General features: G+C 42.3%; 1 protein-coding gene across 3 annotated transcripts; it reads right to left on the reverse strand.

The window, feature by feature from the left end:
• Positions 1–3,297: 3,297 nt before the first annotated feature.
• Positions 3,298–12,625, reverse strand: fam3c (FAM3 metabolism regulating signaling molecule C). Of its 3 annotated transcripts, none has more exons than XM_064342676.1 (10): positions 12,450–12,625; positions 11,217–11,265; positions 10,980–11,084; positions 10,223–10,249; positions 9,646–9,769; positions 8,835–8,893; positions 8,278–8,328; positions 8,035–8,119; positions 7,044–7,170; positions 3,298–6,603 (listed from the first exon to the last, which is right to left on the reverse strand). In XM_064342676.1, the coding sequence occupies exons 2-10, from the start codon at positions 11,230–11,232 to the stop codon at positions 6,514–6,516; spliced, it is 684 nt and encodes a 227-aa protein (XP_064198746.1). In that variant the 5' UTR covers positions 11,233–11,265; positions 12,450–12,625; the 3' UTR covers positions 3,298–6,513. The 3 variants fall into 3 exon arrangements, with proteins under 3 accessions (XP_064198746.1, XP_064198747.1, XP_064198745.1); XM_064342677.1 differs by lacking the exon at positions 12,450–12,625 and adding an exon at positions 12,095–12,417; XM_064342675.1 differs by lacking the exon at positions 12,450–12,625 and adding an exon at positions 11,669–12,071.
• Between the last annotated feature and the right edge of the window lie 179 nt (positions 12,626–12,804).

Genomic DNA, 12,804 nt, shown 5'->3' on the forward strand with positions numbered 1-12,804 from the left:
GGAGTGTACTGGGGGGGGGGTCACGAAGGGAGGGGCCAGGGCTCTGAAGCAGGGCAAAAAGCCGGTGGGGGGATGGGTGGAGGCATTTGTTTTCTTTCTGAAGAGGGTCTCTTTGTCTGCCACGAGAGATTTATTTTGGGAAACTACTGAAGTTGGTTACCATTTGGGGCCATGCAACAACCCACCTGGCAATTCATAAATAAAATGACTACAACGGGAGGATTAAGTTATGTTAGAAGCATTTTTTATCGCTTAAAAGTTTTTGATTTCAGTCGTCGGGGTAGATTTTTTTTTTTTTTTTTTTCACATTTCAGAGAAAGAAAATCTTCCAACCAAAAGATTTTTTTGTGTTATGAAAGCTGCTCTTTGACTTTACTACACTTACATAAGACATGCCAACAGCCATTAACTCCCACACAATTAAGTACTTCTGCCTGTGGCACATGGATAGTCATGGATAGTGGCACAAGGGCAGACAGCCATGCAACACATTAAAGTCACTGAACGCTGTAACACAGAGGACACACACAAAAAAAACAATTACAGTACGTTCACGTCAGGTTCACAGCCGAGAACAAAATGCAAATCTAGTGGGCTCCTTTCTTTACCAGGTACAAGGAACCTGTCGGTGCCACGGGGGGTAATATGAAGGTCATGCCTCTGGCACCAAAGCTGTGGTAATCGGAGGAGTTGAAACCTGGTCATACCGTGGGTGGAATCAGCCGAGGGAATTACTTTCCCAATTTACAGTTCATGTGTAGGCAGCGTGTGGGTGAAGAATCCTGCTGCCTGCCACACGATAAACAAACACACCACACAATGCTGGAGAGGTACACAAACACACCACACTATCCCAGAGAGCTACACAAAGACACCACACTATCCCAGAGAGCTACACAAACACACCACACTATCCCAGAGAGCTACAAAGACACACCACACTATCCTGGAGAACTACACAAACACACCACACTATCCCAGAGAGTTACACAAACACACCACACTATCCCAGAGAGCTACACAAACACACCACACTATCCTGGAGCACTACACAAACACACCACACTATCCTGGAGAGCTACACAAACACACCACACTATCCCAGAGAGCTACACAAAGATACCACACTATCCCAGAGAGCTACAAAGACACACCACACTATCCTGGAGAACTACACAAACACACCACACTATCCCAGAGAGTTACACAAACACACCACACTATCCCAGAGAGCTACACAAACACACCACACTATCCCAGAGAGCTACACAAACACACCACACTATCCCAGAGAGCTACAAAGACACACCACACTATCCCAGAGAGCTACACAAAGACACCACACTATCCCAGAGAGCTACAAAGACACACCACACTATCCTGGAGAGCTACACAAAGACACACCACACTATCCTGGAGAACAACACAAAAACAGCGCACTATCCCAGAGAGTTACACAAACACACCACACTACTCCAGACACCTGCACAAAGACACCACACTACCCCGGAGAGCTACACAAACAGGTGCCCTTGTTCCATTGTGTGGACATAAAGAGAACTACATCATTCTCAGTCCTTTCTGTTCCAGGTTTCTCCCACCTTTCAGTCCAGTAAAGAGCAGTTATGCAGCCAATTCTGTACAGTGCCGGGATCGTGTGGGCTTGACTTTCTAAACCTCCCTGGCTAGCACCCACCTATTCTAAGCTTAGCAAAGAGTGTGTGAGCTGCACCATACCAACAGCACATCAAACAGTTTGATCAAGACAGACAGAAGCAGGCCCAACACTACGGCTTTCAGGCTCGTCTGTGTGAAGCGCCACCATTCAGCTGGGGCCACACAAACGATGTGCAGAGTCCTGGGCTTGTGAGAGAGACGAGTTCCAGCAGCAGAGGCGCAAACGTGTGAGCCGCAAGGCCTGACATGTAAGGCAACAGCGCCTCCTGCTGTCAGACTGCCTGCACTGCATGTGCAGGAGAAGGGACGCGGAGGCCAATCGGCAGTTATTCAAGCCCCTTTCTCAGAGACAACCCAAATTGCATGTTCAATACATTTGCCTGAATGGATGTCTTCAATAAATCTGCATCAATGGCCTTGACCTTGGCACTTCATTGGATCTAAGCATGTAGCTCAGTCTTCAGAACAGTTGAGCAAAAGAAGTGAACATTTGTGATGCGTCAGCTAGAGAACAGCCATTCCAGTTAGAAAATAACCTGCAGTAAACGCGGTAAGCAGGAAGGCAAGCCGTTACACAGATAATTAAGGCCACAAGTCTGGAAAGTACTACAAATGAAACTGGCAGTTTGCTCTCCATTACTTGCAGAATCACATAAAGGTTACTTGATATTTGTCCTTCATAGCTCAGGAGGTAAGACCGATTGTCTGGCAGTCGGAGGGTTGCCGGTTCAAACCCCGCCCTGGGCATGTCTAAGTGTCCTTGAGCAAGACACCTAACCCCTAACCACTAACTGCTCTGGCGAATGAGAGGCATCAATTGTAAAGCGCTTTGGATAAAAGCGCTATATAAATGCAGTCCATTTACCATTTACCACTGTCATTTCCTTGTTGTCTTTATCCAGAAGCAGTCACAGCCTACCATCATATGTACAGTGGTTTTGGGTTATAACATTATGATGAGATATCTAACTTCGTGTTGCACTAGTCCTGTTCATCAGAAGCCAGTGTCAGATGACTTGCAGTGATAAGCAACAGGCAACGGTGCCCACTATCTTCAGCCTCACAGCTGAGGGGAGGGGGGGAAATAACCCTCCATTACAGCATCACACTCATACATTTAAAAATAAAATTGTGTTCACAGATGCAGCAGAAACAAACTGACTGGTTTGAACTTGAACTGGAACCGACTGTACATTCTCAGTGTCATATTTTAGAAACTGGTTGCCTGTCATAGGCAACTAATTTCGACATGCAATTGGATGGATGGATGGATGGATGGATGGATGGATGGATGGATGGATGGATGGATGGATGGATGGATGGATGGATGGATGGATGGATGGATGGATGGATGGATGGATGGATGGATGGATGGATGGATGGATGGATGGATGGATGGATGGATGGATGGATGGATGGATGTAGCACATTTCCGACGGCTCAAAGTGCTTCACAGTGATGAGCGGGAACTCACCTCACCCACCACCAACATGTAGCACCAACCTAAAACAGATCATTCACCCCAGACCAAAAACTTTCCTCCCCACGTCTGACCAGTTTCTGCAAACAGCAGCCCATTACCCTGCTCAGACGAGAGCAGGTACTCAAGCACACACAAACTGGGTTAGAACTTCCTTTATTTCATCCTTGAACGTCCGGCAGACTGACAAGCTCTACAACGGCTTGAAGAGCTCCACTGTTCACAGTGTAGCCACAATATAACAGACAAATGTGAAATGATAAGTCTAAGATACAACAGATGACTAGAACAACCAAAAAAATATATATATATTAACTGTTAGCCCAGTAAAAGACTGAATTCAACACTTCATTAAAGGTTTGTTTTTGATTAATTACCTTAACTGCATTTAAGGACAACAGGGACCTGCCCCTAATGCATTACTATTGATTAAAAACTGAATTTTGCACAGCTGTTCTGTTTCTACACAAAAATGCCATTTATATTCCAGTTTCTGTCTAGGGGAGGGCATTACTTTAAACTGAAGAAAAAATCCCATCCAGCACACACAAGCAAGTATGAGTGCATCCACACACAAACATAAACATTTGAAAACCATCACCACCCACACAATACAAAAAGTATGTTAAAAAATAAAAACACAAGGGGCTTGATTTAAATGTCAAGACCAGTTTTACCAACACAATTCCTCATGCACAAAAAAACATTTATAAATAACCAGAACACTTTAATTCCAGCAAATACACCACACTTCTTCAGTTTGGCAGTCTAACGGATAGACAACACAATTCCGTGGCAGAGCAATATAGACGTGACAGCGGGCTCTAAAAGCACTGGAGCGTGACACACGGCCCACAATGCACAGAGGCAGGCCTGTTGGTCACGTTACAAAAAGCCAGCACAGCAACCTGGCACGCAGCAGGTGATTGTGGGAGTTTTTTTTAAAAAATCCCATTCAAACACAGTCCAGAGAGGCAAGACATTTTCCTGTTAACATTGGGAATATGAGTTTCTTCACCGTTAGGGATCAAATACAAAAAAACTAAAATGGGTGGAAGACCACTCTGGTTCACAATATATAGTTTAGTCTGAAACATGTCCAAACACGGAGGAGTGTAGTCCTCCAAAGGCAACGTGGCGTTTTCACTAGTCTGAGTTGTAAATAAGGCTTTTAAGAACAGCAAACAGGATAAATGGTGTCTGGCAGTCCTGTGATTCCAATACAGAACAAGGGCTGTATACAGCATAACACTTCATAAACATAAAGCCACAGAAATGAAAGTACAGAAATTACAACCATGTTTCTTTTTTTTCCCCCATGCTGAGGTAGAATACTAGCAAACAGCCTAGTCACAACATTCCTGTGAAGCTCTGACAAGCAGGCAGCTACGCTACAGAGCGGGAACACTGTCAGAGTGGGAAGTGTTAGCTACGTGGCTTTGTGAAAAGGTAGGTTTAAAGGTAGGTATGAGAGACCGGCAGTGCGGGTGCGGGTGTTCCACATAGTGAAGTGCTTTCTGGGGATTTGAACGGGCTCACACTCACACTCGATCCCAGTGCAAGCGTGAGCGGCTTCTCGCATCGTCCTCATTGAACCCCACATAAAATTTCCCTTTTCGGGGAGTGAAAACTAAACACAGTTGCAGAGCTGGATAAGTCATGAATAAAGTGATTCTCCGCTCCTTCAGTTTACTTCCTTTCAGACACAGTTGGTACACAGAGCAAACAGCCAAAAACAGATGAGAATCATGCAGTAAATCACACTCGTCCATTTTTGACTGTTTACCCATTACCCATTCTAGAGTGCAACAATGACATTATTAGCCATTCTTGAGTGGCACTGCCCATTCTAGCAGGGCAACCCTGCCCTACAAACAGGGTCCAGCCACTCTCTGTAGGACAGCGACACGTGCAATCCCCAAACTGTTCAACCATCGGCAATGACCGGCCTGAAAAAAAACTACAGCAGTAATGCCACGGAAACTACAGTTCCCTACCACAGCTGGGACCATGACATACAAGACAGCCAAAGCAAAGATCCACCCCAGCTGCGAAACAGGATTGGAAGCTGCGCAGGAATCTGGACGGTAGGAACGGACTGGACTGACCGTTACTGTAGGATTCAAAAGACGAAATTCAGTCAACTAACTGCGCTAGTGCTTTTTACTTGTTTCTTAGCAAGATGCCCAAGCACATTATTACTAACAAATGTTAGGAAAGCAGCAGACCCCCTATGTTTAGGCTGAATGCCCAGGGACCAAACTTTCAATGCAAACAAAATTGTATGAAAAGACATGAAAAATATCGATGAAATACATTTTTTTAGTTTCCTTTAAAACTCAGTGATCCTGCTGGGTGAGGGTTTAAAGTATTTAAAATAATTATCTGACACAACGCGAGGGTCTGCCTCACAAAATCAGCACTATTTGGCTAAATCTCAGCCTCTGCAAGAGGGGAAAGTTTCCTGTCAGTGGAAATTTGAACCCTGCATTCCATGGCTCCCTAATCAATATTGGAAACAAGTGGCACCATTGTAGAACTGTAACTGGTAACTGCTATACTAAAGGTTTTGTTGTCATTGTTATATTGTTGAAATGCAGAACACACCAGATAAATCTTAAACGCGTTCAGTCACATACTCTCATTTTTGGCGGCTCCTGCATTTGAAAACCGCTTGGTTCAACAGAAGGTCACGATATGAACTTTGAGCAAAAAGACAAGCTCCAATTTCCCAATATTCTCTGCTGTGGTTCCATTGAACAGTTAGAACACACCCCCTCTAATCGATGCAGGTGATTCCATAACCATATGGGAAGATCCTCTCTCTCATACACACAGAAACACACAGAGCAATGTTAAAAGATAAAACGGCACTGAAAGGTTCTTCACAAACACACCTTAAAACCTCTAGATTACAACAGACTCAGCAACTGTAACGTAACAAATACCCTTGACAAAAAAAAAAAAAAATCAACTACTAATTTCCGTAAAACTCTGATTATATCATAAGACTCTTCAGTTAAATTAACAAGTATTTTTGGTCACATTAACAAATTTAACAGACATTTTGACAATAATTTCACAGTGTTCATTTCCACTTCTTCCATCTTTTAAAAATTTCTATTTCCTTCACCCTTCTGCAGGAGAAAACAACGAAAGGGTTCAAAACAAGCCTTCTGCCACCGACCTCTTTCCAGAAAAGCAAATATGTGTGGAAACGGGAGAGACCGATTGGCCGTTCCTGGGAGTCTGACAGAGAGGACGCTGATCCCCTCCCAGCGTTCAGACGAACAGAAAGCAGTGTTCAGGGTGGACGGGTTAAGGGGTGAGGGGGAAACAGGTGGTTATTTCAGAGGTCACTCTTGTCTGGCGGGGATGCAGCCCTCCATCTCCAGCACCTCTGGCCAGCCCTCATACTTATTGGTTTCGGCGTTGTTCTTTATGTGCTGAAAATACAAAACACACCGAGGTGAAACGATGCATGTTGGTGTGCTTTAATCAGCAGAACGCTGCCCCCTAGTGGCCGGTGCTCTGTACTGAAATGTAGAGATGTCCTGTGCCGGACACTGATCCAGATTGGCAGTGACCATGAAATTGCGTAATTGATCTTCAAAAACAACTGCCCACTGAGTGTAGAATTCACTTTGCAACTTTTAAACAATTCAGTGGGATTGCCAAAAACATCAAGATGCGCATCTAGCGTTACAAATCTCATACATCTTCTTTAAGAGCAAATTTTTTTGTAGTCATCGTACTGTACACTGCACAGTATACTTATGGAAGTAAATAATAATAATGACTCTATATATGTTTTTTGTCTGATTGTTTTATAGACATGTATGGGTTTTTTTTTGCATTAAGGAGCTGATCGGTGAGTGAAATTCACCTGCTCAAATGGACTCTTGGATTTGATCCCTTTTCCACCCACAAAGATCCAGTTGTCTCTGAAGCCCAGAGTGCTGATGCTGGAGCTGCCCAGGTCAGCAATCATCTTCTTTGCATCGGCATTGAGTCTGTGAACCAATCAAATCAATCAATTAATCAACCAATCAAATATCAATACACCAGCACCTAAGCTGCCCAGTATCAGACACCAAATTCTCCTCAGCACCAAGCCTATGAACCATTCAATTCAATCATCCAGTCGCACCAAACTTTCCTTCAGTCTCTGACATCTTAATGCCAGGGAGGAAGCCAGTAAATCCATGCACTGGATGAATACAGTTTACAAAATAAACAGACACTGGAAATCCGCTTGGCTGAGAATACCAGTCATTTCAGCAGGGTCAACTTGAACTGGTTCTACCTTGATACTGGCAGATGGGAGTTCTCAACTGAGCAAAATACTGATTAGTATTTAGATGGGAATCACTGTAATTTCCTGCTTTACCAGCAGAAGCATGCCAAGATGTCCCGATAACATGTTGTTAACTGTGCAGAGCAGCAAGTGTAGCAAGACAGCCTATTCTAAAGCTATCGTCAAGCTACATTTTGGGGATCTAAGCTCACAAATATTGCTTTTCGCTTTTAAAAAACAAGTTCAGAGAATAAAAGGAGAAACTATTTGTGAAGCAGTAAGTCAGACCTGTCTCTAAGTCCGTGATACCACTTTCTTGATAAAGTCATTTCTTTGAGCGCATCAGATTTTTATGATCTTGTGGTAAGAACACAACATAATTTTCACAGACAAATGAAGATAAACCCAAGGATATGCTAGTACACCAGTATGTATCCAGGTAACCAAAAAGATTTGGGTAGAGGACTACCACAAGGATTTATGATTTGCCCACGGTCCACCCCAATAATGACCTGAGTCTTTGTCTCTTTTTTTAACCTAGTAACAGTTGAACACTTTTGAATATTCAAATTGTGCCTACTTGGTGGCCGAGTCATCAAAGGTGGCCATCATCACAACGGTCCCGTCCTCGATGGTCTTCAGAAACTTTATCAGAGTGTTGACGTCTGGAGGGAGAGGACGTCCAAACTTGTGTACGCATTACTCATTAACTTTAAATGCCATGTTTCAACTAAACATCATGCATCAAGAAGTGCCTGGTTGAAATAACCAACAATAGAGTGAAATAAAAACGTTTAAAAGAAAAAAAGGAAAAATCTCTCACCTCCCGCCCACATGTCAAAGAAATCGGTCTTAATGAGTTCCCCAGTTTTTCCTGTGAAGGTAAGGTCAGACAGAAGTCAAGCTGCACTAGTGTTGGCCAATATACTCTTAATCGGTTAAAGCACACTACAGCTTTAAGGATATCACACATACTACAATACGTTCATATCGGGCATCTGAAATGCTGGCGGTATTAGTGCAGCTGTTGTCTTAGCGCATGCCGGTGTAATGTGCAAACAAAAGAGACTGTTCATTTTAATCTGGCTAATGTTTAACACCATGTTTGACATCTGAAGGTAAGAAAAATGCAAACAGAAATGACAAATACTGTTAAACATTTAGCTATTGCTCTTAAGGTTTACCATCGTTGCCATTCCATTTTCAGTCCATATTATCCACCGCTAAGATGCACAATACAATCTATAACCCGAGGAATAACCTGCGACACTTCAGTAGGACTGGCATGACTATGTTAGATGGTTATTAGATGGTTACTATTCACTCAGATGACATTCATTGTAACAGTAATCGTACATAAAACACGAGATGGATATGTACCATTGATCAAGGCAATGTTAATTCCTCTTCCCACATTGTTCTTCACTCCGCTCATCAATCTGAAAAACAGGGCAGCCGGAAGCCATGAGACAAGACGGGAAGATGCAAGACACGGGGCTGGATTTGAAAGTCCGGGAAACTGGATCCAAATTGCGGTTATATTCTCCAGAAATGATCGTCTTCTGAATATTTCTTTCAACTTTTTTTTATCCAATTATAACCATTAAATTGTAATAAACTCTTTTAGATTATTGTGACCTGTTCAGCAGACAAGGACAGGATGGGCATGTATCCTGCACTCATTAACATTCATATCCATAAGACACATTCCTCATCGCTAGCTACAGTAGGTTAGAGCCGGTTAGAGCAGATTCCCCCATAAACTAGGCGTTACCATTGTATATTTAACCGTGAAGATAATTCAAAGCGTATTCATATTTTAACACTGAGCCACTGTGCATATACATATGACTACAGCAGTCTCAAACTCTACACATTTCATTTTTGGGAAAAGAAAAAAGCGTATTGCTTTCTCCGCATGCAAAGAAGAGACAATGCTTAGGCATTTTCACCTTAGCTTGCCTTAACAGCACAAAAGTGACAAGAGCATCATTTACATATTACAGGTAGAAAGGATTTCACTAGACTTAAGGTTTTTGTTATGTAACTAACACCCACTTAACCCCACCCACTGAAAACCTGGAATTTAGCCAAAGGGGAAAGCAAGCCAGTTCCCTGGACCTTTAAGGGGAAAGAGGGGTGAGGGTAACTGTCGGTGTTATGTGTATGAGGTGGGGGGGTGTCGTCTTACATGTTGTCTTCCAGGCAAATTTTGGGTCCCACCACACTGGCAGCACCACTGGCCATCTTAAAGGCAAAGTGTCCCTCGGGACATGGTTTGGACAGGCCGCATTTGTACCGAGGGGGTCTGGTGGCTGAAGCAAGATTCAAACACAAAGTGACAACTCGGAAACGGTTTTACCGCCATGTACACACACACTCCAACACAACAGACCATATGTACAGACATACAGAACAACGCACACCAATACACCTTCCAGACACACACACACACACCACAGCCGTGTGGTACACCAATACAAATCCCCGTCAGCCCACATAAACACAATTCACATTTTGTTGGAAGATTTGAGCATTTAAATTTTATGTTTAACAGGTTTTGTTGCATGGTTATTTATTTTAGATTCGCTCTTACTTCAGCGAGAACCTGACAGGATGTCGTTGAGGACCGGGCAGTAAGCAACACAAACATCCACAAATGCTTCGCCTGCACTCACTCAGAGTGAAATGGCAAGGCAGCAGACAATCCTGAGACTGAATCTAAATGCCAGCATTAAACAACAGCGGTGTTTCAAAGGAGTACTTACGGTTATCGCCAAAGTTTGGATTCTTTGCTGGAAAGAGGGAGGGGAAAAAAAGCATTTTAAAAATAAGAATAAATAAATACCCACATTCATAAAGCACTTGTCAAACATGTCAACCATCTCTCCCGCTAATGCGCACGCAGCCACGGCCTGCACGACCACATAGGTCATCAATGCCTGTCATCAGCATCAAAGCATTAAACATTTAAACACAGTTAAATGGTTAAAAAAAAAAAACAATGTGTGATAACTTAGCACCTACTGCTAGTGAGCACTCAAACTCGTAGTTTAATCAAGGTAGCTAGTTCTGAACTCCATATCCCAGTATCACATCTGCCTCGCACTGTGCAGTGTTTCAAGTTAACTTTAGCCTATATTTAAATTTTGCCATTTAGCAGACGATTATACAATGTTTGCATACAATCCATTTTTACAGCTGGATATTTTTACAGAAAGACTTCACGTTGACTACCTTTCTTTAGGGAACAATGCCAATGCCCCAGCTGAGAGTCTAACCAACCTACAGCCTTTAAGATAAAAGCCATTTCCCAAACCACTGCCACCACCAGATAAGGCATTGTAATTTGGGTCTCTTTTTTTCCCTTAATTAAAAAAAAGCATTATAAATCATGCCAGTTAATGTCATCCTTGATGTTGCCTTCTAGATGTTGGCAAATTATTTACAATTAGCTGTGCTATGTTTTTTGATGACGTTAATGAGGTAAGCATAAATATTAAATATCGCTTCTATACCACTTACCAAATATATTTCCAAAGTTAAAATCAATGTTTATTTCCATGAGCTGGAAGACAAGGAACACAGCAAAGAAAAAGACGAAAACCACCACAGCCAGCTTCAGGACTCCTGTCAGATAGAAAAATGTGGGCTTTAGGCATGAAACTTGACTGATGCACCTAAACAATGTCGACTCTGACCAACACTCAATCCCAATGCATGCTCGCACATATAAACTCCATTCAAGGTTTTCATTCCTACCTCCAAATCTCATCATTCCTGAACAGGGATTTACTCTGCTATGTGAACACTGAGTGAGAGAGAAAGATTGTTAATAGCAGGTATGTAAATTAAAATAAATGAAAAAAAAACACTTATTCAATTCAGACCTATCAACAGGAATGTGTATATTCAATCCGAATATTATCTGAAGACACAAGCAAACTGCTGGTGAAAAAAAAAAAACGTTTCACTTCCCGTTTCTCCAAACAAATATTACAATACATTACGAAATACGACTAATACAAGAATGAACAAGAAGCTTATGAAGAAACTTTTTTAATTTAAATTTTAAACTATTGCCTTTTTGAAGACCTACTCTACTTGACCTCCTGTTTGAACAGTGTGGCAGGAATACAAAGTCAGCACCATAACTATGTACACAAAAATAACAGCATGACAACCAAGCCGGTTTAGCAAGTAACTGGTCTTACTGGCATCCCATGGCATCGTGTCATACTGTTATCTGAAGACGGTTCTAAAGTCCACTTCCAGAACGTGTTCTCATGAATTAAACTAGCTAGCTAGCTACCGTTGCTAACTAACGTTAGCTTGTAGCTTGTATTACAAGGTGGTCTTTCCACCAGAAAAGCAAAGTTGGCATAGGGATAACCATTGTTGGCTAGCTAGTTAACTAGCAATAGGCTATCTGTTCTAAATAAGCGAGTTTACATTGCGTGTTGTTAACGTTAACTTAGCCGCCATGCTATCTTAATTAAGTTTCGTTTACATTGGCAGCTAGCTAACGTTAGCGAATCATCTGATACGAACGGCGTTACAAAAAACTACTTCGGACTCAAGAGAATTATAACCACTAAACTATTCCACAACTTTTGCTAAATAGCATTAGACTATCTTACGTTATTTTACTACACAAAAGCCATGGTTTATTCTACGCAGTTTGCCAAGTAGCCAGCTAGCTAGCAAACATCGTAACTAGAACAGTTATACCGGATACAGTTTAAACTAGACAGCTGGTCTACGGTAAATTAGCGTTTAGCTAGCTAGCATTAAATAGGTTTAGCCAGCCAACTAATACTTTAACGCTAGCTAACTTTCAGAGGCTACGAACTCGTCAGCTGACAAAAGCATCTGGCACTTCAGTCTCTTAATAAATTTGAAGGGATGGAACATAAATATGCAGTTCCCCATGTTTTGTCGTAAATAAAAAGTAGTAACCATGCCACATGCCATGCCACTGAATAATAGCATTACCTGGCCGATGCTCCTTCGAAGAATGGTATCGCTAGCTAGCTATTCCTTTCGGTGGGCAACACCGCTCAGTTCCTATTCACGCATTATCTGTGTTATTAATCTGAATAACGTTATGTTCTCATGGTAGTATAATCCAGCTGCAGCCGAGAGAGGCGCTCGTTCTAAAACCAGCATTCACAGGGAAGAGCATAGCAGTAGTAGCAGAAAGTGACGATTACGCCCCCTCTATCGTGGAGGAATCATCGGCATTTTTGCAACAAAAGGAGAACAAAGTACACATCACATCACTGACCCATAAATACAAGAGAAATATTTGATTCAGTATTGCTTCTTGTATGTATACAACCAAAGTATA

This window comes from Anguilla rostrata, chromosome 7 (genome assembly GCF_018555375.3).
Source record: "Anguilla rostrata isolate EN2019 chromosome 7, ASM1855537v3, whole genome shotgun sequence".
Lineage (NCBI taxonomy): Eukaryota > Metazoa > Chordata > Actinopteri > Anguilliformes > Anguillidae > Anguilla > Anguilla rostrata.